The sequence below is a fragment of the Oncorhynchus masou genome, chromosome 27 (genome assembly GCF_036934945.1).
Source record: "Oncorhynchus masou masou isolate Uvic2021 chromosome 27, UVic_Omas_1.1, whole genome shotgun sequence".
In the NCBI taxonomy this organism is placed as follows: Eukaryota; Metazoa; Chordata; class Actinopteri; order Salmoniformes; family Salmonidae; genus Oncorhynchus; species Oncorhynchus masou.
In genome coordinates, this window is record NC_088238.1 from 43,203,276 (window position 1) to 43,226,428 (window position 23,153).

The 23,153-nt window shown below is 43.0% G+C and overlaps 2 protein-coding genes across 4 annotated transcripts; one reads left to right on the plus strand and one right to left on the minus strand.

Moving 5' to 3' along the window:
- The first annotated feature begins 2,689 nt into the window (after positions 1 to 2,689).
- On the plus strand, positions 2,690 to 7,491 carry LOC135516227 (uncharacterized). 3 transcript variants are annotated; one of them, XM_064940363.1, is made up of 9 exons: positions 2,690 to 3,003; positions 3,601 to 3,803; positions 4,040 to 4,138; positions 4,301 to 4,396; positions 4,596 to 4,830; positions 4,950 to 5,721; positions 6,029 to 6,093; positions 6,245 to 6,330; positions 6,613 to 7,491. In XM_064940363.1, exons 1-9 carry the CDS (start codon positions 2,976 to 2,978, stop codon positions 6,787 to 6,789), a joined length of 1,761 nt encoding a protein of 586 aa, XP_064796435.1. In that variant the 5' UTR covers positions 2,690 to 2,975; the 3' UTR covers positions 6,790 to 7,491. The 3 variants fall into 3 exon arrangements, with proteins under 3 accessions (XP_064796435.1, XP_064796436.1, XP_064796437.1); XM_064940364.1 differs by having other exon boundaries at positions 3,637 to 3,803; XM_064940365.1 differs by having other exon boundaries at positions 6,621 to 6,726.
- Positions 7,492 to 7,796: 305 nt separating this feature from the next.
- LOC135516228 (dehydrogenase/reductase SDR family member 4-like) lies at positions 7,797 to 11,165 on the minus strand. Its single transcript, XM_064940366.1, has 9 exons — positions 10,970 to 11,165; positions 10,093 to 10,235; positions 9,618 to 9,795; positions 9,342 to 9,443; positions 8,907 to 8,977; positions 8,786 to 8,837; positions 8,547 to 8,681; positions 8,330 to 8,385; positions 7,797 to 8,046 (listed from the first exon to the last, which is right to left on the minus strand). The coding sequence occupies exons 2-9, from the start codon at positions 10,230 to 10,232 to the stop codon at positions 7,932 to 7,934; spliced, it is 849 nt and encodes a 282-aa protein (XP_064796438.1). The 5' UTR covers positions 10,233 to 10,235; positions 10,970 to 11,165; the 3' UTR covers positions 7,797 to 7,931.
- Between the last annotated feature and the right edge of the window lie 11,988 nt (positions 11,166 to 23,153).

Below are 23,153 nucleotides of genomic sequence, written 5' to 3' on the forward strand. Positions count from 1 at the left end.
GCTGGGTATGTACATAGTCATTGGTAGGCTTCGAGGGGACTCCTATGGTAGGTACACCTGTAGCTCATCTCTTGGCAGTAGCACTGTAGACTACTTTATCATTGACCTCAACCCAGAGTCTCTTAGAGCGTTCAGTCAGTCCACTGACACTCCTATCAGATCACAGCAAAATAACACACTACTTGAACAATCATGAGGCATCAAAGCAAAAGGAATAGAATAATATTAATAAATGCTATAGCTGGACGGAAAATAGTGTGGAAATATACCAAAAAACAATTAGGCAACAACAAATTCAATCCCTTTTAGACAACTTCCTGGAAAAAATGTTCCACTGTAATAGTGAAGGTGTAAACTTAGCTGTAGAAAACCTAAACAGTATATTTGACCTCTCGGCTTCCCTATCAAATCTAAACATTTCAAGCAGACAACCTAAGAAAATTAACAACAATGACAAATGGTTTGATGAAGAATACAAAAACCTAAGAAAGAAATTGAGAAACCTATCCAACCAAAAACATATAACCAGAAAACCTGAGCCTATGACTTCACTATGGTGAATCACTAAAACAATACAGAAATGCACTTTGGAAAAAGAAGGAACGACATGCCAGAAATCAGCTCAATGTAATTGAAGAATCCATAGAATCTAACATTTTCTACCCCAAGCCATAAGACTCCTGAACAGCTAATCAAATGGCTACCCAGACTATTTGCATTGTCCCCCCACCCCCTCTTTTACGCTGCTGCTACTCTCTGGTTATTATCTATGCATAGTCACTTTAACTCTACCTACATGTACAAATTACCTCGACTAACTTGTGCCCCCGCACATTGACTCTGTACCGGAACCCCCTGTATATAGCCTCGGTACTGTTATTTTACTGCTGGTCTTTAATTATTTGTTATTTATATTTTTTACCTAACACTTGTTTTTCTTAAAACTGTATTATTGGTTAACCTTTTGTATTCAGCACATGTGACAAATGAAATTTGATTTGATTTGATTAGAATAGTCTGCAGCACCCGGCCTCACCCAACTCGAATCTGAAGTCAAATGTCTACTGTTTGCTGATGATCTGGTGCTTCTGTACCCCATTCAGGAGGGCCTACAGCAGCACCAAATCTTCTGCACAGGTTATGTCAGACCTGGGCCCTGACAGTAAATGTTCCAAAAAATGTCCAGTTGCCAGGACCACTAATATAAATTCCATATAGACACGGCCTAAACATCAGCACCACAGGTAACTTCCACAAAGCTGTGAACGATCTGAGAGACAAGGCAAGAAGTGCGTTCTATGCATTAAAAAAAAAAAAAATTGACATACCAATTAGGATCTGGCTAAAAATACTTGAATCAGTTATAGAACCCATTGCGCTTTGTGGTTATGAGGTCTGGGGTCTGCTCACCAACCAATAATTCACAAAATGGGACAAACACCAAATTGAGACTCTGCATGCAAAATTCTGCAAAAATACCCTCAGTGTACAACGTAAAACACCAAATAATGCATGAAGAGCAGAATTAGGCAGACGTTAAATTCTACAAACACCTAAAATTAAGCGATAACCAAACCTTCCATAACAAAGCTATCACCTACAGACAGATGAACCTGGAGAAGGGTCCCCTAAGCAAGCTGGGACTCTGTTCACAAACACAAACAGACCCCACCGAGCCCCAGGACAGCAACACAATTAGACCCAACCAAATCATGAGAAAACAAAAAGATAATTACTTGACACATTGGAAAGAATTTACAACAAAAAAACAGAGCAAACTAGAATGCTATTTGGCCCTAAACATACACAGTGGCAGAATACCTGACCACTGTGACTGACCAAAAATTAGGGAAATCTTTGACTCAGTGAGTATAGCCTTGCTTAGCTATCCTAGCTAAGTATAGAAATCTTGCTAACGTTACCTAAATTCGGACGGGATGATATGGCAACTAAGAAGTTATCTGAAGAGAGAAGAGAAGAGAAGACAGGCTATGTGCACACTGCCCACAAAATGAGGTGGAAACTGAGCTGCACTTCCTAACCTCCTGCCAAATATATGACCAAATTAGAGACAAATATATCCCCTTTTACAGACCCACAAAAAAATTTGAAAGAAATTCAAATTTTGATAAACTCCCATATATATTGGGTGAAATACCACAATGTGCAATCACAGTTAAAGAACAAACACCATTGTAAATACAACCTATATTTATGTTAATTTATTTTCCCTTTTGCACTTTAATTATTTGCACATAATTACAACACTGTATACAGACATGACGTTTGAAATGTCTTTATTATTTTGGAACTTTTGTGAGTGTAATGTTTACTGTTAATTTGTTATTGTTCATTTCACTTTAGTTTATTCTCTATTTCACTTGTTATGGCAATGTAAACATATGTTTACCATGCCAATAAATCCCCTTCAATTTAAATTTGGAGCGGCAGTGTAGCCTAGTGGTTAGAGCTGTCGAGTTCAAACCCCCGAGCTGACAAGGTACAAATCTATCATACTGCCCCTGAACAGGCAGTTAACCCAAGGTTCCCAGGCCGTCAATGGAAATAAGAATTTGTTCTTAACTGACTTGCCTGGTTAAATAAAGGTTAAAAAAAATGAATTAAGTTCCCAGCTGTTTTGAACACGGCATTACTACTGCCAGAGCCATCACATACGTCACATCCTGAAAGGAAAGTATCCTGGACAAGGCGGGAGAAGACATGGTGATTGAGATATAAAAGAACACAGATTGTTTTTCTTCTTAAAATGTCCAAACTTTCAAAGTCAGTGTAGTAGATACAGAACTTCAAGAGTTGCATATTTTCAGTTTGTATAGCTAGTTAGCCACTGTTGTAACCTCGTCGTTAACAATATCCAGCAATCTCAGAATAAGCACTTTGTTAGTTCGCATACAACGTTAACTATCTCAGCTATAGAAATCGAGCTAACTTTGCCTAAATTCGGACTGGACGATATGGCAACTAAGAAGTTATCTGAAATGGGTAATTACCTTTGATTATATTTGGTTTCTAATTGTTTTCTCTTTGCATTGACACTAGTGAACTAGTAGCAGTAGTTAGCAACCATTGACCGTAAAGACACGGCATAACTAACTGCCGTGGCGGGCTAAATTACTTTAATCAGTTCAGAACAATCCAAACCCTGCGGTGGTTGCCATACTAGCTTGTTCAACCATCTCTTATACCAGTAGTAATTAGTCTCGTAAAACAAGACCGCTAGTTAGTGTAAAATCAGTGACATTGACAGTTGCCAGACAGTTTTACAACCCAGTCAATAAATTCTGGTGTCATCAACCATTAACGTTAGCTTGGCTAAGGGCTTGTAGTAAATGGTTACTAACAACTACTTACATTCGTATCATTTTGCCCAATATTGTTTGTATTGATATTTGTGTGGTTACTCTGGTAGGAAGTTGTCAGTAATATGATGTTTTTGATTAGAATTGTAATTCCAATAAACAATTGTAACAATGAGCCATTGATATCATATCAAACACATTTGAACTAAAATAAGATCTGCTCAGTAATCAAGGAATTACTTAAAGAACAGCCAGTCACTCATTCCTCTTTCCCCCTCAGACATCTCCCTCCCCTTATCTTCCTTATGCCTCCTAGCCCCTCCTCTCCAGCTGGTCTCTGCTGCCATGTGGAAGGTGATAAAGGAACGCGATGTGATGCATTATGGGACGCTGGAGGAGTTTGTGACATCAACCTGTGAGACGGTCCCTGGCTTGCTCACATCTAGACACCAGGCCAAGCTGGCTCTGGGGCTGAGAGCACGGGTGGGTGAGACTTTTGGGACAGTTATGTTGTATTAATTTGGCACCTAACGAAAGAAAACAAACAAACATGGTGGGACTATCTCAACTTGTCCAATAAGAGACTCAATTTTGTTTTCTTTTACTATGGTGTGTCCTAATGAATACAACCTTGTATGTATACAGTATGTGCTTCCACTGTATGAGCTGTTGTCTATCGCTGTTCAGTCCCTAATTTTCACGGCTCTGGTTGTTTATAGCTGATCTTAGAAGTGTGTCATGGCCTGGACCCACCAGATCCAGCGGTTATCCTTCCCCAGCTGGACAGGATCCGTGCCCTCACTCCTTCCTCTGCACTGGTGAGTGACAGTCAAATACTGACCCCTCTAAGTCAGCAGTTCTCTGTACCACAAGTGTGGTATTTGAATGGGCCTTTATCACCTTTTTAACACATTTTCCCCAATCATTTTGTGAGAAATACAGTATGTTTGCTGTAAGTTATTTGCATGCCTATGTTGCAGAAGAAGGATGTGAAGATTGAGACTGCAGTCACCAACTTGCATGGCCTGGTGGAAGTCCTCCTGAGAGACCCCACAGAGAGAGCACTGTTCTACATGGTGAAACTGCCTCCTCCCAGATGCAATGTATCAATGCTTAAATGGACAGCTTTTATTGAGAGACCATCAAATTAGGAACTTCTCGCTCTCTTTGTTTGTCTCCCTCTTTTTCTCCCCCTATTTTTTTTTCTCACGCTCTCTCCTGTTTGTCCCTTTCTCTCTCTCTCCCCCTACCTCTCTTCTCCCGTCTTCCCTTCAGGAGGAGTTTCCTTCAGAGTATGGCCCTCAGTTTGACCAGGAACTGGAGAAACTGCTGTGGGAGTTCCTGCTCAGACTGAACCAACTTCTCCCCGTGCCTAGCCTGGCTCAGACGGTGTCCTGGCTCACTGCTGCCCCTCCTGTCCTAGAGGAGTGTGCGAAGGCTGCCTCCCAACCACAGCTCCTAAGGACCCTGCTCCAGCACCAGATCTGCCTGGGTCACCTGGATTTGGCAGGTGGGTCGACATAGGGCGCGTTCCAGGCCACTATGTTGGCGTCACCAGCCATATCTCACAACACCTGGTTAGGTGTTTAATGTATCAGCGAACCTCATCAGTCTGTTATCTCCTTTCAGCTTCTCTTCCTCCCTGTATGGGCGACTCCATCCTCTCATCCCTATCTCTCCCTCCCTCTGGAAGAGCTCAGAAAAGCGAACAATCAGGATCTAAGCCTGCCTTTGTTTCCACCCCAAACCCTCAGTCTTTAACCCCATTGACCAATCACAGACAGATGCAAAACAGTTCATTGCCCATCATGCCTGTGATAGGTGGGATTTGCAACGAAGACCTGCCAGTCATGGCTTCAGCCAATAACAGGCCAAGAACTTGCAAGGAAGATGTTACTATCCAATCGGATTCAGGAGAAGTGGAGAAGAAAGCAGAGTCAACGGCAAGGTCAAAATATACTGAGGTGGAATCTGAAGAGGACGAGGAGGTGATAGTCGTGAGAAGAGGGAGGAAGAGGAGGAGTGAAGAGAAGGATTTGACGAGTGATACAGATGAAGAGACTGAGAGGGACCTTCGAAGGGACTGTTTGGATCAGTTGGGGATTGCAGGCCTCAAGGTTCCGGAAGACCAGCACCTCTGCTCTTACATCACATCCTGTCTGCTTAACCAACCCAGAGTGCTCATCCCCCGACTGACTTCCACAGACATCATTGCACATGTGAGGTCACAACCTCACAGTCCTTCCTGCAGCAACGAGACACCAACAGCAGGTAGATCTCCATGGGGACAGAACAAGAGGCTGACGATAACTGTGCGGCGGCTTCCTTCGACCCAGCAACGGAAGTTGAATGACAGCTCGTTGACCCTCGATGTGGTGCTTCCAGCATCGGCTGACAAAGAGTAAGAGAGAGTCTGGTGCTGATTAATTAAACAACCAAGACTACTTTTTTTTATGCTAGCCTGGGTGCCAGATTTGGTTGTGGTTTCTTTAGCCAACTCCCTGTTGTTCATTGTCATTTCATAATGGAATGACGACACACAATTGTGGAATTGGTTAAAGCACAAACAGATCTGGCAACTAAACTAGTAAAATACTACTAGTACTAATACTTAAAACTAGAGCCATAACGATTTATATTGTAAAAAGATTATCAATACAAACAGAAATGTATGACATTTACTCATTGTTACACATCCCATTTTTCAGGAACTGTGTGCTTCCTTCAGTTCGCTCTCCCGCCATTGTTCCTCTGCCTCAAATGAGAAGCACAGGTAATCTCCCCACCCCCTAAAAGATAATAAATGTTTGATCATTTCTGTGAGCATGAACTCATTGTACTGTTTATGAATTAGTTTACAGTGCAATGGTAACCTAGTAACACTCTTAGATTTGTTATTTTAAGCCTTATGTTTTTCCATCTAGAAATACTGACCTCACCAGTAACCAGTGACAATGATGATGTCATAGGAGATTCAGAGGATGAAGCGACAAAGAATTTCAAAGGCAGGGTAAGAATTGATCCTGTTGAAGTTACTTTAGAATATCGAGATGCACCTTTAGTTCCCCCCTCATGTTCAGTAGGTTACATCGTAACAAAACATTTTGCATCAGAAGACCACAAAAAAAAGTAAAGGTAATATTTCTGTTTCAAAATGTTTCCTCCTTACTGAGACCCTACTTGCTGCTATCATGTTTGGCATGTCTTTTTAAAATGACCACAAACAAATTTCACATTGTGGGATAATAAAATGGACTACTACCTTGTCTTTCTAATGTGCTGTCTCTTCCAGCTGTTTAGGAAGCGCTACTATAGGACCAAGCACGACACCTATGTACCCACCCTCAGGGAGTTCTGGAAGCCCAGCCTGGCCCGACCTGCTGTTTCCCGGCAACGGACACCGATGACACACTCAATAATTCAGACGTACGGCAAAATCCTTTCACCATCCATGGGGAGCAAAATATGAATTTTGAAACAGGAAGAGTACCATCTGAACTTTTCCAATAGGAACATGTTTCTTACTGCAAAAACATTTTGCTACAGTTTGGCCAACTGAACACAACCATGGTTGTAAAAGTGAATGATTGGCAGTTTTAGGATTCTTTGTATTTGAATCACTTTGCAATAAGCATTATTTAAAAACCTGTGACTTTTATTTTGAAATCGAGGATTAACCTATGTCACCAATACTTAGCCTGTGTGCTGTCATTGTCAAGAGTTCAGATGTCCCAACACATTTTCTTTTAGGGGTCATACTTATATCTTCAGACGTTGATGGCTGTGATAACTGAGGCAAGAGCTTTCTTATATTGGCTGACAATTTAAGTAATTGTTAAGAGTTCAACTGATTATTTCAGCTCAATATCTTCAGATTCTGATGCCTGGTTGTGATAAAAACTTCGAGAAAATATTTTTTCTAATGTATTTTTCAATCAAGTATTGTCAATTATCTCTGTAAATGAGTAGGGTTTTAATGTGTACTTTTGTATCTTGTCAGACTTTTCATAACTGTATTCTAATAACTGTTTAAGCTATAATGTCATTAAAGATTGTCATGAATTAAATGTAAATTAAGCATCTGCCAAGTAGTAAAGTAATACCTTTTTCACATTCAATGTCTATTTACTGTGTAAACTACAAAGTATTAAACTGTTTTGGATGTCTTTTATACACTTCTCTTGGTTTCACTAATTACCGTGTAGTTCTATCAATGAAATACAATAGTCCAAAACATGTAAAGCAGTGTAGTCCTTTTTATTAAGGCAATGTAGGTATAAACTGGCCTGAGTTTGGACTCTGCTTGTGCGCTCAAATGCTTACAATGTGCTGTGACGGAGCTTTAAAAGCTTAGTAAAAAAACATGCCGTTTATTTGTAACTGACTGCACTGTATAGTGCCCACTGGAAAACATACCCAGAAAGAATCAGTGGTGGTGACTGTCCACTTCCCCATCACTTCCTGGCTTTGTGTCATTTGATTTTGAGAGAAAGAAATGACTGAAATGTATAGTGAATCTTCCTGTCTTACAGTCCATTATATTACAAAAGCATTGTTTCTGTTGAGTGTCAGTGTTGCCAGATTCTATTAGCACTTTCCAGTCAATCAGCCTCACAGTCTGCAGCTCATCCCTCCAGTCACAGTGATTGTCTCTCCAGTGATGTAAGACGCATCCTTAGAGCACAGGAAGGCGATTACACCACCGATCTCCTCTGGCTTTCCAAACCTGGGAGAATATTACAAGAAAGGATGTATTTTTTTGTTGTATGAAATAACCTTATATGACAAGGTGGTAGTTGTACATGCAACGATTATGCATTTCATTTTGTGCTTGATGAATAGTGTCGGATTACTTCATGGTGTACGCCACTAAAATAAATAAACACAGACCATGTCATAACTTCTACCAATTCAGTCACAATGAGGCACTTGTGGCCACACATCACAATAACACTCGAGGGTAAGAATGTACCCTAAATGATACAACCAAGTATGAAGTTGAAGGCAACCTTTTAATGCTAAGCTGCTTCTTGAACTCGTCCACAACGTCTTCGTCCTGCCACAACTGAGAACACAGAATTGTCAAAACTCCCTTCTCTGTATGAATTATAGAGGGAAACAAAGGACAAAGATGTGACAGGAAGAGAAGTGAGGGTAAGGAGGGTAGGTGAAGTGAAAAGGGTACACAGGTAAAGATGACAGAATAGAAAGGGAGGGGGTCCTCACTGCTTGGCTGAAGGAGGTCTTAATGACACCAGGGGCCACACAGTTGACCCGGATGTGGCTCTGGGCCAGTTCAGGGGCCAGGGCTCTGGTTAGTCCCAACAGAGCTGTCTTACTCACACTGTAAGGGCCCAGTGCCTGGTGGTGGGGAGGTCAAAGAAAGTAAGAATTCTCCATAACAATGCAAATTGATCTAATGATCATACCAAGAGGAATTTAGAGGTCAAATCAGAAGAACTTACCTGCATAGGCTGGTACCCAGCGACAGAGGACACAAACACAACACTCCCACCCCTGGAAAACAGATATGTTATAGCTCACAAAACACTTTCCTAACTTTCTATTCCTCGTTCTCTCTCTTACCCCCTCTTCTCCATATGCGGCACCACCAGTTGGGTCATAAGAAAGGCCGACTTTACATTGACATCCAGGATCTGTGTGAAGTGCACGATATAAAAATCAGCTGATATCGCAACTCTCTTTTTTGGGACAAAAACCACTTTTCTCATATGCTATCATCCTTCTCAGACTAAGTGAAACTATATCTTCCTAAATGTATGGTTATTTGATGCATTTTGTGTTTGGTTATTTAAATGAGTGTTTCTTAATCCTGGTCCTGGGGACACAAAGGGGTTCACATTTTCGTGTTTGCCTTAGCACTACAAACCTGATTCAAATCATCAACTCTGCAGTAGTGCCACGGTCGACGTTTGACTGGCGTCTGCTACTCACCACAACATGAGCCAGGAACAAGATGAAAAAACACTGACCTAGATAATAGGGATGCCAGGCACACACCTTATCCCAGACTGCTTTGGTCGAGTCCATAATGTTCCCAAAGAAAGGGTTGACTGCAGCGTTCGAAACGAAGATGTCCACACCACCACACTGTTCCACTGTCTAAACATCAAAACAGAAAATAATAACAGTGAAATTCAGTTTAGGCTTATGACTGATGCCTGTGATCATGTATTAAATCGACCTGTATAAGGCCAAGCCAGAATGATTAATTAATGTTTACTCTGGATGCAACCGTTAGAATGGGACCAAACTGTATGGAGTTTTTTTTTTTACCATGTCAACAAGTCTAGCTCTGTCCTCACTATTCCCAACGTTGCAAGTCGTCCCGGTCACTTGTATCTTCTCACTCTGCAGTAGTGCCACGGCCTTGTCGACGTTTGACTGCCGTCTGCTACTCACCACGACGTGAGCCCCTCTCTGCCCCAGAGCCTGGGCTGCAGCCAAACCTATTCTGGAAGAGATGCCACAAGTCCCAGTCAGTAGAAGAAATATGTATATTTTGCATGACATACTGTAGGGCCCAGAGTTTTCCTGCCAGGATGACCTAACCAGGGAAATCTCTGGGCCTTATACTGTAGATATACCTTAGTTACCCTAGTTACACAATATAGGCTAATTGTCCAGATATAATTTCCAGGTCAAGTCAAGTGGTCAGAAATCACTATAAGGAACATAGAGCAGGAGAGCAATTCACTGTAAACAAATGAAATATAACCCCAGCAAAACGGCTGGTACGGCCATTACTTACCCATCTGTGGAGGCAGTGACTATGGCAACCTTCCCTGCAAGACTGCTTTGAGACCCAGCAAGACTGCCTCCTGACATCTTTCTTGTCTGACCTGCGACTGGATTGGTCAAAAGGCACCTGCTAACAAGACTCCGCAGCATTACCTGGAAAGAAAGAATATTTCGCAATGCACACACATACAGTAGGCTCACATATTCAGGGTGCAAAAACACAACTGAACGTCTTACTTACAAGCTCCCTTAGCAATAGCAGACTACACTCAACTCCACGATTTACGATGGAGTTGAGCGGTGACTTGTGCAATTGCAGCCTATTCTTTGAGTGCTGAAATCAGGAGTTTTTGATAAAAAACACTAGTCACCGCTCAACTCCATCATAAATCCTGGAGTTGAGTTTTAAAACTCTGGGCCCTACCCCTCATAGCCTGGTTCCTCTCTAGGGTTCTTCCTAGGTTTTGGCCTTTCTAGGGAGTTTTTCCTGGCCAACGTGCTTCAACACCTGCATTGCTTGCTGTTTGGGGTTTTAGGCTGGGTTTCTGTACAGCACTTTGAGATATCAGCTGATGTTCGAAGGGCTATATAATTTGATTTGATTTCATCGGCTACCTTAGTTATTGCATTGCTTTATCCATGATGGAGGAAACAAATGTGTTTAAACTGAATTTATGTTCTTCCTTATTGTAGTTGTAAAGCAGTCGACGAGCTTGAAGAGATGAAAGTAGGTGAAAGTTGAATTGTACAAGCACGCGACAACAGTAGCCTATAGTTTGTGCTGAATTCAAAATGCAGAGAGATGACCTTCCATTCAACAAGAGCTACATGAAAAGCCAATAATCAACGTTTGGGCATAATGTTGCTTTATATAAAAAGTAATCTACCTCTGTTGATGAGTCCGTTCAGTACAGTGACGAAAACACGAGTTTAAAGACGAGAGATACAGCGTTTCCGGCACTTTTTCAAAATAAAAGTTCTACAGTGGGTGTTCCAACGATGATTTAACGACATCAATTGGTCTCGCGCCTGTACTTTCCTCTGTACGGCAGCATATGGGCCACACCAACGACGATGGATAATTGAAGATGTCTTACTCAGGCAGTTTAGCATTGGGAAAAGGCTAATGTTACGAAAAAGGGAGTTTTCGCCCCCGCCCCTCTGGAAACTTTCGGAAATCTCTTTACTCACCCTCTTCTGAACCATCAACCAATTTGATCGATATGATGATGAATCCTATGTCTCTTCCTCATATTTCTGAACAGCTGCGTTCCAAAAATATTGTGAAGGCTACAACCTTCTCTGTCTGTTGTAACAGATATTGCCGTAGTAGCACAAGCAATATGCAGTCAACACGTTGCATTGGGGACAGAACAATTAGCATTTTGTTTGATGATACAATCCTTATAGTTGCTGTCATATAGCCAGAAGTTTTCCTCCTGTTTAGCCAATACTTGCAATGATGATTAAAAAATAACATTAAATCGCTATTGACCAAGTGGCATTATGCACCCCAAAAATCTGAGGGGGCACAAAGTATAAAGTATGTGAGGATGGCTTGGGTGTGGTCCAGAGGGGAGGTAAACCACCAGTCCAGAAGTTGGAGAATGTTGCATTTTTCTAACACCGAAAACAGCTTTTTCCTGCCATATGAAGCCATAATCATTATGCTAAATTCAATGTAAACAATTATATATATATACAGTACCAGTCAAAAGTTTGGACACACCTACACATTCAAGGGGTTTTCTTTATTTGTACTATTTTCTACATTGTAGAATAATAGTGAGGACATAAATATTATGAAATAACACATATAGAATCATGTAGTAAGCAAAAAAGGGTTAATCAAAATATATTTTATATTTGAGATTCTTCAAAGTAGCCATGCTTTGCCTTGATGACAGCTTTCCACACTCTTGGCATTCTCTCAACCAGCTTCACCTGGAATGCTTTTTCAGCAGTCTTGAAGCAGTTCCCACATATGCTGCTGTTCCTTCAATCTGAGGTCCAACTCATCGCAAACCAGCTCAATTGGCAAATGATAGTCCCACTAAGCGTAAACCAGATGGGATGGCGTATCGATGTTGTGGTACCCATGCTGGTTAAGTGTGCCTTGAATTCAAAATAAACCACTGACACTGTTAGCAGCAAAGTACCCCAACACCATCACACCTCCATGCTTAACGGTGGGACCACACATGCAGAGATCATCTGTTCACCTACTCGGCATACACAAAGACACGGCAGTTGGAACCAAAAATCTCAAATTTGGACCAAAGGTCAGATCAGACCAAAGGATAGATTTCCACTGGTCTATTGTCCATTGCTCGTGTTTCTTGGCCCAATCAATTCTCTTCTTATTATTGGTGTTCGTTGTAGTGGTTTCTTTGAAGCAATTCGACCATGAAGGCCTAATTCACACAGTCTCCTCTGAACAGTTGATGTTGAGATGTGTCTGTTACATGAACTCCTGCGAAGCATTTACTTGGGCGGAAATCTGAGGTGCAGTTAACTCTAATTAACGTATCCTCTGCAGCAGAAGTAACTCTGGGTCATCCTTTCCTGTGGTGGTCCTCATGAGACCCAGTTTCATCATAGCACTTGATGGTTTTTGTCACTGCACTTGAAGAAACCTTAAAAGTTATAGATTTTTCCCAGATTGCCTAACCTTCATGTCTTAAAGTAATGATGGACTGTCGTTTCTCTTTGCTTATTTGAACTGTTCTTGCCATAATATGGACTTGGTCTTTTACCAAATAGGGCTATATTTTGTTACCACCCCTCCTTTGTCATAACACAACCGATTGGCTCAAACGCATTAAGAAAATTAATTCCACAAATGAACTTTTAACAAGGCACGCCTGTTCCTTTAAATGCATTCCAGGTGGCTACCTCATTAAGCTGGTTGAGATAATGCCAAAAGTGTGCAAAGCTGTCATCAAGGCAAAGGGTGGCTACTTTGAAGAATCTCAAATATAAAATATATTTTGATTTGTTTAAGAATTTTTTGGTTACTACATGATTCCATATGTGTTATTTCATAGTGTTGATGTCTTCACTATTATTCTACAATGTAGAAAATAGTAAAAATAAAGAAAAACCCTTGAATGAGTAGGTGTTTTAAAACTTTTGACTGGTACTGTATATATACAGTTGAAGTCAGAAGTTTACATACACTTATGTTGGAGTCATTATCGTTTTTCAACCACTCCACAAATTTCTTGTTAACAAACTATAGTTTTTGGCAAGTCGGTTAGGAAATCTACTGTGTGCATGACACAAGTCATTTTTCCAATAATAGTTTAGACAGATTATTTCACTTATAATTAATTCACTGTATCACAATTCCAGTGAGTCAGCAGTTGACATACACTAAGTTGACTGTGCCTTTAAACAGCTTGGAAAATTCCAGAAAATTATGTCATGGCTTTAGAAGCTTCTTTTAGGCTAATTGACATCATTTGAGTCAATTGAAGGTGTACCTGTGGATGTATTTCAAGGCCTACCTTCAAACTCAGTGCCTCTTTGCTTGACATCATGGGAAAAATGGGATTTATTTACTTTCAAACTCAGTGCCTCTTTGCTTGACATCATGGGAAAATCAAAAGAAATCAGCCAAGACCTCAGAAAACAAATTGTAGACCACAGGTCTGGTTCATCCTTTGGAGCAATTTCCAAATGCCTGAAGGTACCACGTTCATCTGTACAAACAATAGTACGCAAGTATAAACACCATGGGACCAAGCAGCCGTCATACCGCTCAGGAAGGAGACGCATTCTGTCTCCTAAGATGAATGTATTTGGTGTGAAAAGTGCAAATCAATCCCAGAACAACAGCAAAGTACCTTATGAAGATGCTGGAGGAAACAGGTACATCCACAGTAAAACGAGTCCTATATCGACATAACCTGAAAGGCCGCTCAGCAAAGAAGAAGCAACTGCTCCAAAACCGCCATGTAAAAGCCAGACTACGGTTAACAACTGCACATGGGGACAAAGATCGTACTTTTTGGAGAAATGTCCTCTGGTCTGATGAAACCAAAAGAGAACTGTTTGGCCATAATGACCGTCATTATGTTTGGAGGGAAAGGGGAGGCTTGCAAGCTGAAGATCACCAACCCAACCGTGAAGCAACGGGGTGGAAGCATCATGTTGTGGGGGTGCTTTTCTGCAGGATGGACTGGTGCACTTCACAAAATAGATGGCATCATGTTGTGAGGGTGCTTTGCTACGGCAGGGACTGGTGCACTTCACAAAATAGATGGCATCATGAGGTAGGACAATTATGTGGATATATTGAAACAACATCTCAAGACATCTCTCAGGAAGTTAAAGCTTGGTCACAAATGGATCTTCCAAATGGACAATTACCCCAAGCATACTTCCACAGTTGTGGCAAAAGGGCTTAAGGACAAACAAAGTCGAGGTATTGGAGTGGCCATCACAAAGCCCTGACCTCAATCCTATAGAAAATGTGTGGCCTGAACTGAAAATGTGTGCGCGAGCAAGGAGGCCTCCAAACCTGACTCAGTTACATCAGCTCTGTCAGGAGGAATGGGCCAAAATTCAACCAATGTATTGTGGGAAGCTTGTGGAAGGCTACTCAAAACGTTTGGCCCAAGTTAAACAAGTTAAATGCAATGCTACCAAATACTAATTGAGTGTATGTAAACATCTGACCCACTGGGAATGTGATGAAAGAAATAAAAGCTGAAATAAATCATTCTCTATACTATTATTCTGACATTTCACATTCTTAAAATAAAGTGATCCTAACTGACCTAAAACACATAATTTTTACTTGGATTAAATGTCAAGAATTGTGAAAAACTGAATTTAAATGTATTTGGCTAAGGTGTATATAAACTTCCGACATCAACTCTATGCGTTGGTGCAGCTGTTATGCTGCGTGTTTTATATATTGTGTATTACAGGTATCGTCCCGTATCGTTTAACAAGGTTTACCCTTGCTCTTTTGTTTGGGTACATCCCAGTGTTTTTGTATATGTGTTTTTGGGGGGTTTATTAAAAACCCCTATTGTGTACTCCTGCGTCTGTCTCTAAATCCTTTATTCCAGCATGACAGTGGGTGGTAGATACAAATAAACTTCAGATCTATCCCCAATTGTCCAGCCACCTGTGCAACCACACCTCCTGTGAAATGGGTGTCATTGTCTGCGGAAAGAAATTCTGGAATAACAAATCTATGGATAATTTCCCTTACCAGAAGTTTCGCTACTGTTTTGGCATCACAGTGCACGGTTGGAAATGCTTTGACCCACCTGGTAAAGCGGTCAGTTATTACCAGGCAGTATCTCTTTCTGTCTTTCCATAGCTAAATGGGTGAACAGGCCAGCCAGCGCTGGAAATTTCCCTGGTTTCAGGGGGGTACCGTAACCAGTGTTGTATTGCATGCATGTAGTACATTTAACATGTGTGTTTTGCAAATTTCAATCAGATTTGGACAAAACCAGGTGTCAGATATTAGTCTTACCATCTCCCCCCTTGGCACGTGACCCATCCCTTGGGCCAGGCGACACACAGAGGAGACGAGAGGTAGAGGCAGAACTGGTTTGCCAGAGAGGGATCCACAGATCATCAGGGCCCCTAGAGCAATCTCTAGACTCCCACGAGGGATGATTAAGTGCATCCGCAGCCTGGTGTTGGTCCAGATCAGTGATTTCAGACGTACACGGGGAGGCAAGCAGAACAGCATGAGTATGGCAGCGGGAAGCAGCATTCTTAGCAGCAGCATCAGCAGCAGCTGCATTACCCAAACTAATGCTGTCAGTATTACCTGTGTGGGCATGGACCCTAAGAATAGCTAACTCAGCTGGAAGCAACATGGCCTCCAGCAGGGCTCCAATCTGTAAACAGTGTTTAATAGGGGTATCAGACAAAGTCCCTACCCTTCCAAACGCCAACACAGGAGAGGCAAACACCAATGGCGTATGCAGAGTCAGAATAAATGTTAATCGTCAAACCACTACCTAATATTCATGCTTCAGTAAGGGCCAGGAGCTCAGCTTGTTGTGCTGAGCAATGTTCAGGCAAGGGCTGTTCAATCAACAATGTCCTATACAGTGAGACTATACCAAACCCTGCCTGTTTCCTACCAGTCTCCCTATCAATAAAGACAGAGCCATCAACAAAGAGAGTAACATCAGAGAGCTCAAGAAGTTCATCGTAAAGGTTAGTCAGGTTGGACCAAATCAGGACAGTTGTGTGGTTCTCTATCTTCCAGAGACACTTGCAGTTGTGCTGGGTTAACAACAGAGCATTGTTGAATCATAAGGTGAAGCTGTAATGATTGGTTCTTTGGTGCCATCTGGAAAAATGTACTGGTGACACTTACAAAGGGGGTCAGGGCATCCCTATTGTTGATTTTTCTGCGGTACACATCTGGTTTGTCGCAGGAGGCTGTTGGGCCATCCATATTGTCGACCATTCATTGGCTGAGTCTGGGAAAAGGCAGGCTGAGGCTGTCCAGTGTAGGCTGGTCTTCCACCTTGGAAGTTCCCTCTGCCAGCATTCCCTCTCCATTGACCTCTCCCTCTCTGCTGCCAGGGCGGCTGCTGCTGCTGCTGTGGTTGGTGAGGGCACATGTTTCTCATATGGCCTGCCACACCGCAGTACCAGCACACAGAGGTTGTCTCTGTGTGGGTAGGTATGGTTGTGGGTTCCCATATGGTTGAGGAGGGAACTGAGTAGCAAGTGCTTGGGTAAACTGTGGAGCAGGCGGTGGAGGAGGTTGCTGCTACAGGGCAGCTGGGGTTACAGCCACCATTAAGATTGTTGGTTTTTCCTTTGTCCAGTTGGGCTTTCTTGTGTGTCAAGGCCAGCCTTCTTTGCTTTTTCTTCAGTCTTCATCTTTTTCAAGGCTCTGAAGTGATGTCTAATGTGGCCCTCTTTAGTAGGGCCTTCAAATCTGTCCCATCCCACAACATTCATCAGTTTATCTCTGACCCACTCAGGGAGATTCCTGCAGAGTCTGGCATAGAGGAGGTTTTCAGTGGTATCAGAGGAGTCAAACCTCTCAGTGGCTTCTCCTTGCCACTCTGTCTAAAGTTTATCCATCCAGTTGAGAATATCATCATATCAGTGAAAAGTAGTTAACCCAGTCTGGCAACGTCTCCGGTGGTGGGAAACATTTCCCTCAACTGCCGGTTGTCTGAAATGTGTAAACGGCAGTTCGACATGGCATGATAAGTTGTAGTTGACCCCAAACAGAGTCACACTGTCCAGGGGTCAGGACCTTAGCCGTGAGAGCTCTGAGGTCACCCAGGCACAGCTGATGGTGTGAGGCTATAACAGTCTCAAAGGTGTGAATGCACCTGTCTGCTCCTTTAGATAGGCGGGGCAATTGTTTCGCTGCTGTGTCCAAGTCCCCAAAACTCCATGGTTTGTAATCATAGTACAGTTGTCCTGTACCAGAGGGTTTTATCACCAGAGGGTAAGTTCCCACAGGACGGTCATCTTCACCTGGCTGTGTCTTCATCCATTCAGTTTGTTTAATCTCCAGTCTCTGTGATGTTCAGGGCTGTATGTTTTTAAATTCACCCTGTAATGGTGCTACCTCACTTTGCACCACCATGTTTGACAGGCGCCTCAATGTCTCCCTCGATTGATCCAGTTGCTGTTTTATGTTCTGTTGGCCGCCGGCATGCGCTCGGGAGTCCTTGTGACTCTCGCAAGACCCATATTCTTCTTCATCTTCAGTTCCACTTTCGTGTTCTTTTATTTGTTCGCATTCTCTCTCCTCTCTCTTCTTTTCTTCACACTGCCTTATGTAAATCAAATTAAAATCAAATCAAATGTATTTATATAGCCCTTCTTACATCAGCTGATATATCAAAGTGAGAATGAGAACTGTTGACACAGCAGTAACTGTCTGCTATGTTTTATAGATATCTTTCATACAAATCTTAAACTTTGAACTGTTCCTAAGATCTGTGATTTGTCATGTATGTTGAGAGGGGTTTATCTTGGCTATAAAAGATCTTTGTACTTTTCTGGTGGTACTTCTCAACAGGTCATTAGAAATAGTGAATTGTTGAAAGTCAAAGGGCTATTGCAAAGCTCTTATTAAAAAAATATGTATTTGAAGTGTAACTCTGACTGGTGTGTGAAGATTGTAACTCTCTCCTCATTTGGTAAAGCAGAAAAATGCCACCACACATCTTCTCGAAGAAGCTCAGCCCAGCGGAGCGAAACTATGACATGGGGGACCGGGAGTTGTTGGCTGCCGTCAAGGCCCTGAAGGCGTGGAGACATTGACTTGAGGGGGCTAGACACCCTTTTCTCATCTGGACTGACCACCGCAATCTGGAGTACATCCGGGCGGCGAGGAGACTGAACCCTCGCCAGGCCATGTTTTCACCCATTTTGTGTTTACCCTTTCTTACAGACCAGGCTCCCAGAACGTTAAGGCAGACGCATTGTCCCAGCTGTATGACACAGAGGAGCGGCCCATGGATCCCACTCCCATACTCCCCGCCTCTGGTTTGGTGGCGCCGGTAGTGTGGGAGCTGGACGCGGACATTGAGCGGGCTATGCAGAGCCCGCTCCTCATCAGTGTCCAGCGGGGCGTCTGTACGTTCCGTCTGCTATCCGCGACCGGCTGATCTATTGGGCCCACACGTCACCCTCCTCTGGTCATCCTGGGATCGGTCGGACAGTGCGCTGTCTTGGTGGGAAGTACTGGTGGCCCACTTAAGCTAAGGACGTGAGGGTTTAGGCTTCCTCCTGCTCGGTGTGTGCCCAATGCAAGGCTCCTAGACACTTGCCCACAGGTGAGTTACAACCCTTACCGGCCATGGTCGCACCTGTCGGTGGATTTCCTAACCGATCTTCCACCTTCACAGGGTAACACCACGATCCTGGTCGTTGTGGATCATTTTTTCTCAGTCCCTACGTCTCCTCCCATTGTCCGGTCTCCCTACGGCCCTACAAACTGCGGAGGCCCTGTTTACACACGTCTTACGGTACTACGGGGTGCCTGAGGATATAGTGTCTGATCAGGGTCCCCAGTTCACGTCAAGGGTCTGGAGGGCGTTCATGGAACGTCTGGGGGTCTCGGTCAGCCTTACCTCAGGTTTTCACCTCGACAGTATCGGGCAGGTGGAGAGTGTTAACCACGATATGGGTAGGTTTCTGAGGTCTTATTTCTAGGACCGGCCGGGGGAGAGGGCGGCGTTCGTGCCCTAGGCAGAGATGGCCCAGAACTCACTCCGCCACTCCTCCACTAACCGAGGCTCCTGCGGTGTACGACTGCGGTGTACTACTGCGGTGTACTACTGCGGTGTACGACTGCGGTGTACAACTGGTTCCGGTGCGCGGAAGAAACATGGGACGCCGCCCATGTCCACCTTCAGCGCGCCGTACTGCGCCATAAAGTTGGCGCAGACCGTCACCGCATGAGGCCCTGGTGTGCACACCGGGGGACAGGGTCTGGCTCTCAACCCGAAACCTGCCCCTCCGCCTGCCCTGTCAGAAGCTGGGTCCCGATTACCGCATTTACCCCTCATTCCATGTATCTCTCCTCAGGCTGGTGGTGGCTGGCCCGCACCAGGAGTCTGAGGTGAGGGATATTCCTCCACCCCCTCTGGACATCGAGGGGGCCCCGGCATACTCCGTTCATTCCATACTGGATTCGAGACGTTGGGCGAGGGGCCTTCGGTACCTTGTGGACTGGGAGGGGTATGGTCCGGAGGAGAGATGCTGGGTTCCGGTGGAGGACATGTTGGATCCTTCCATGCTGCAAGATTTCCACCATCTCCATCCGGATCGCCCTGCGCCTCGCCCTCCGGGTCGTCCCCGAGGTCGGTGCCGACGAGCTGCTGGGGCCGCATGTCAGGGGGGGGGGGGTACTGTCACGACTTCCGCCGAAGTCAGTCCCTCTCCTTGTTCGGGTGGTGTTCGGTGGTCGACATCACCGGCCTTTGAGCCATCACTGATCCATTTTTCATTTTCCATTGGCTTTGTCTTGTCTTCCTTCACACCTGGTTCCAATCCCATCAATTACATGTTGTGTATTTAACCCTCTGTTTCCCCTAATGGCCTTGTCGGAGATTGTTTGATTGTATGTTTGTGTATTATGTGTCGGTGCGCGACGGGTTTTGTACCCACTTTTATTTATTTTGTAATTTTGGTTTTGGAGTTTTGTGAAGCACTGATTAAACAACTCAGTTTATACCAAGTTCGATTCTCCTGCGCCTGACTTCCCTGCCACCAACACGCACCCATTACAGAGCTCCCGTCTGCCATATCTCAAATGTTATTTAAAAAAAAATAGGCTCTGTGTGTAATGTATAGATAAATGAACTGCAAAATGTCCCTATATGTGAATATAATTGTCACGCCCTGACCATAGAGAGCTTTTTATGTCTCTATTTTTGGTTTGGTCAGGGTGTGATTTGGGTGGGCATTCTATGTTCATGTTTCTATGTTTTCTATTTCTTTGTGTTTGGCCAGGTATGGTTCTCAATCAGGGACAGCTGTCTATCGTTGTCTCTGATTGGGAATCATACTTAGGTAGCTTTTTTCCCCTCCTTCTGTGTGGGATCTTGTTCTTCGTTTGTGTGCAGTTAGTTTGCACAAGGAAGCTGTTCGGTCGTTGTGTTCGTTATTGTTTTGCCTAAAGTTTCACTTCAGTAATAAATATTATGTGGAACTCAAGGAACGCTGCGCCTTGGTCTCATCCTTCCGACGACAGCCGTTACAATAATCTATCCCTTATGTCGTGTACTCGTATTGAGAACAGGGTGATAAGTAAATGATGATTGAATACCATGTAATGTATGGGTGGTGCAAAATAAATGTCCTCCATGGAGCAAACACGGAACAGTAAAAGGTTCAAGATGATTTATAACTGGTATAACCCCCACTACGATTCTGGTATCCCTTTGATAATGTTCTCCTTACAAAGGAGAAACTACTACTTCAAAACTAGTTCATTCTAAAATAACATGGGTCAGTAACACACGGGTAGGTCTATTTCCTAACACAGCAAGGGTGTATGCGTTAAGGTTTATACCCCCACAGGCAACTCTTCGAGCATCTGATCCGAATGCGCATTCAGTTAATTCAAATACATGGGCATTATATTGTTTATAACTAACTCCTGGTTTAATGTTCCACCATCCAGTCATAATACACAGAAAATATCATAAACGGAACCATAACAAATTCAGTTATCAGAAAATATTTCAACAACTCAATTCTATCAACAATCCGCATTTTATACTTGGAATTTGTGCCCTAAGACCTATCACCAAGTCTCATCACAACAATCTCAACAATCACCATTTTTACTTGGAATTTATGCCCTAAGTCCTATCGCCAAGTCTCAAACATTTAACGTATATGTATAACCTACTTCCACCTAGGTGGTCTGTGCTTCCTTCCAAGGGTTTTCTAACAATTTCAAACGTTCAATTATTCCAGAGAAATGTAGGTTCGTATAAATTTAACAGCGAGGCGCCACTTACTTGCTAGAATGACTCATTAACCACAATGTGCTCTAGCAAATGACAGACTTTAGATATAACAGGCGTCTGCTTACCTTGTAATTTTGTAGTGCTTGCACGTGGATCAATGATCAGTCCAGCCAAGTGGTCACTTGCTCCTGGCTAGTATGCCAAATTGTTGGTCTAGTTCTTTAACAGATGATCAGGTCTATATAATTATCAAACATATATATTGGAAGTAGAAAGGAAACACTCTGTTTAAGTATTACAATTCTCCTTTAGTAATAACGTGTAGGCAGAAGTTGGTACAGAGTACAGTATATGATAGTACAGTATATCCCCAGTCCTCCTTGCATGACTTTCCCTGGCAGCAACATTTTAATAAATCTAACCTCCCCCTGAAGCAACAACCATCCTATCAGCAATTAAAAGCTCGGAAGTGGGTTTGACCAAAACTTGACCTTTCATCACAGGTATAGATAGGGTCATAACAAGGTGAAGGAGTCAAAGCATCTTCTGACAGGTGGCTGTTTTCATCAGGCCTGCGGCAGCCTTGTGTTCTCAGGGGATCCATTCATATTCTCAGAACCTCAGCCACCATGGGGCCCAGACAGGAGTCTGAGCGTAGGCGGTTTCCGCCTTCTGATAGTGTCTGGAGGGCACAACACTCAAAACAGGTGTTAACACACACAGAGAGGTCTTCACAGTTTATCATACCACAATTTATTAACCCTTTAAAAGGTATGAGGCCTTGTTTTAACCCCTTATGTCCCTGTTATTGTCCTCAAGGCACACATCGGGGGGGGGGGGGTACTGTCACAAATCCCTCTGGAACTTTCATCACACACACCTGTCCCCTGGATTGCACAGATGATTACAGGTCTCATCAGGTGTATTTTTTATTAATTTTTAATTTTACCTTTATTTTACTAGGCAAGTCAGTTAAGAACAAATTCTTATTTTCAATGACAGCCTCAGAACAGTGGGTTAACTGCCTGTTCAGGGGCAGAACGACAGATTTGTACCTTGTCAGCTCAGGGGTTTGAACTTGCAACCTTCCGGTTCCTAGTCGGTTACTAGTACAATGCTCTAACCACTAGGCTACCGTGCGCGTGTGTTATTTGTTCAAGGTACTCCACGCTCTTTTGTTTGGGTTTCAACCCTGTGTTTTTGTTACGTGTTTGATTGGACTTCGTCCCCGTGCACACAGTAATTTGGGTGAAATAAAAACCCATATTACGCATTCCTGCATCTGTCTCCCGAATCATTCATACCAACGTGATATATGGTTATTAATCTGGTACTATAACCTAACAGCTTCAGACACTTTCATAATTTTCTCGGATTGTTCCTATTTTCAACTATTTTGTCATTAAAATATTATTTCTTGGCCTTCTGTATCATCCTGTTGACCTCATTTCTTAATTTCCTATCTATAAATATATCATCTGCCCTGAATTTCCTAAACTCCAGAAAGCGTTCATTTCTATGCTTAATTGCCTTTAAAATTGTATAATTTATCCATGGTTCAGTTCTTTGCTTAGTTCTAACCTTAATGTTTTTTTTACTGTAGCCTGCTTATCTACAGCATGTAAAAACA

Bases quoted from the DNA above. Each gene is read 5' to 3' on its own strand.
- LOC135516227 (XM_064940363.1), top strand. From the start codon at position 2,976: ATGGCAACTAAGAAGTTATCTGAAATGG. The intron at 4,831-4,949 runs GTGGGTCGACAT...ATCTCCTTTCAG, and splicing joins GGGTCACCTGGATTTGGCAG to CTTCTCTTCCTCCCTGTATG. The intron at 6,094-6,244 runs GTAATCTCCCCA...TTTTCCATCTAG, and splicing joins GCCTCAAATGAGAAGCACAG to AAATACTGACCTCACCAGTA.
- LOC135516228 (XM_064940366.1), bottom strand. From the start codon at position 10,232: ATGCTGCGGAGTCTTGTTAGCAGGTGCCTTTTGACCAATCCAGTCGCA. The intron at 9,796-10,092 runs GTAAGTAATGGC...CATCTCTTCCAG, and splicing joins GTCACTGCCTCCACAGATGG to AATAGGTTTGGCTGCAGCCC. The intron at 8,682-8,785 runs GTAAGTTCTTCT...CCCCACCACCAG, and splicing joins CTGGGTACCAGCCTATGCAG to GCACTGGGCCCTTACAGTGT.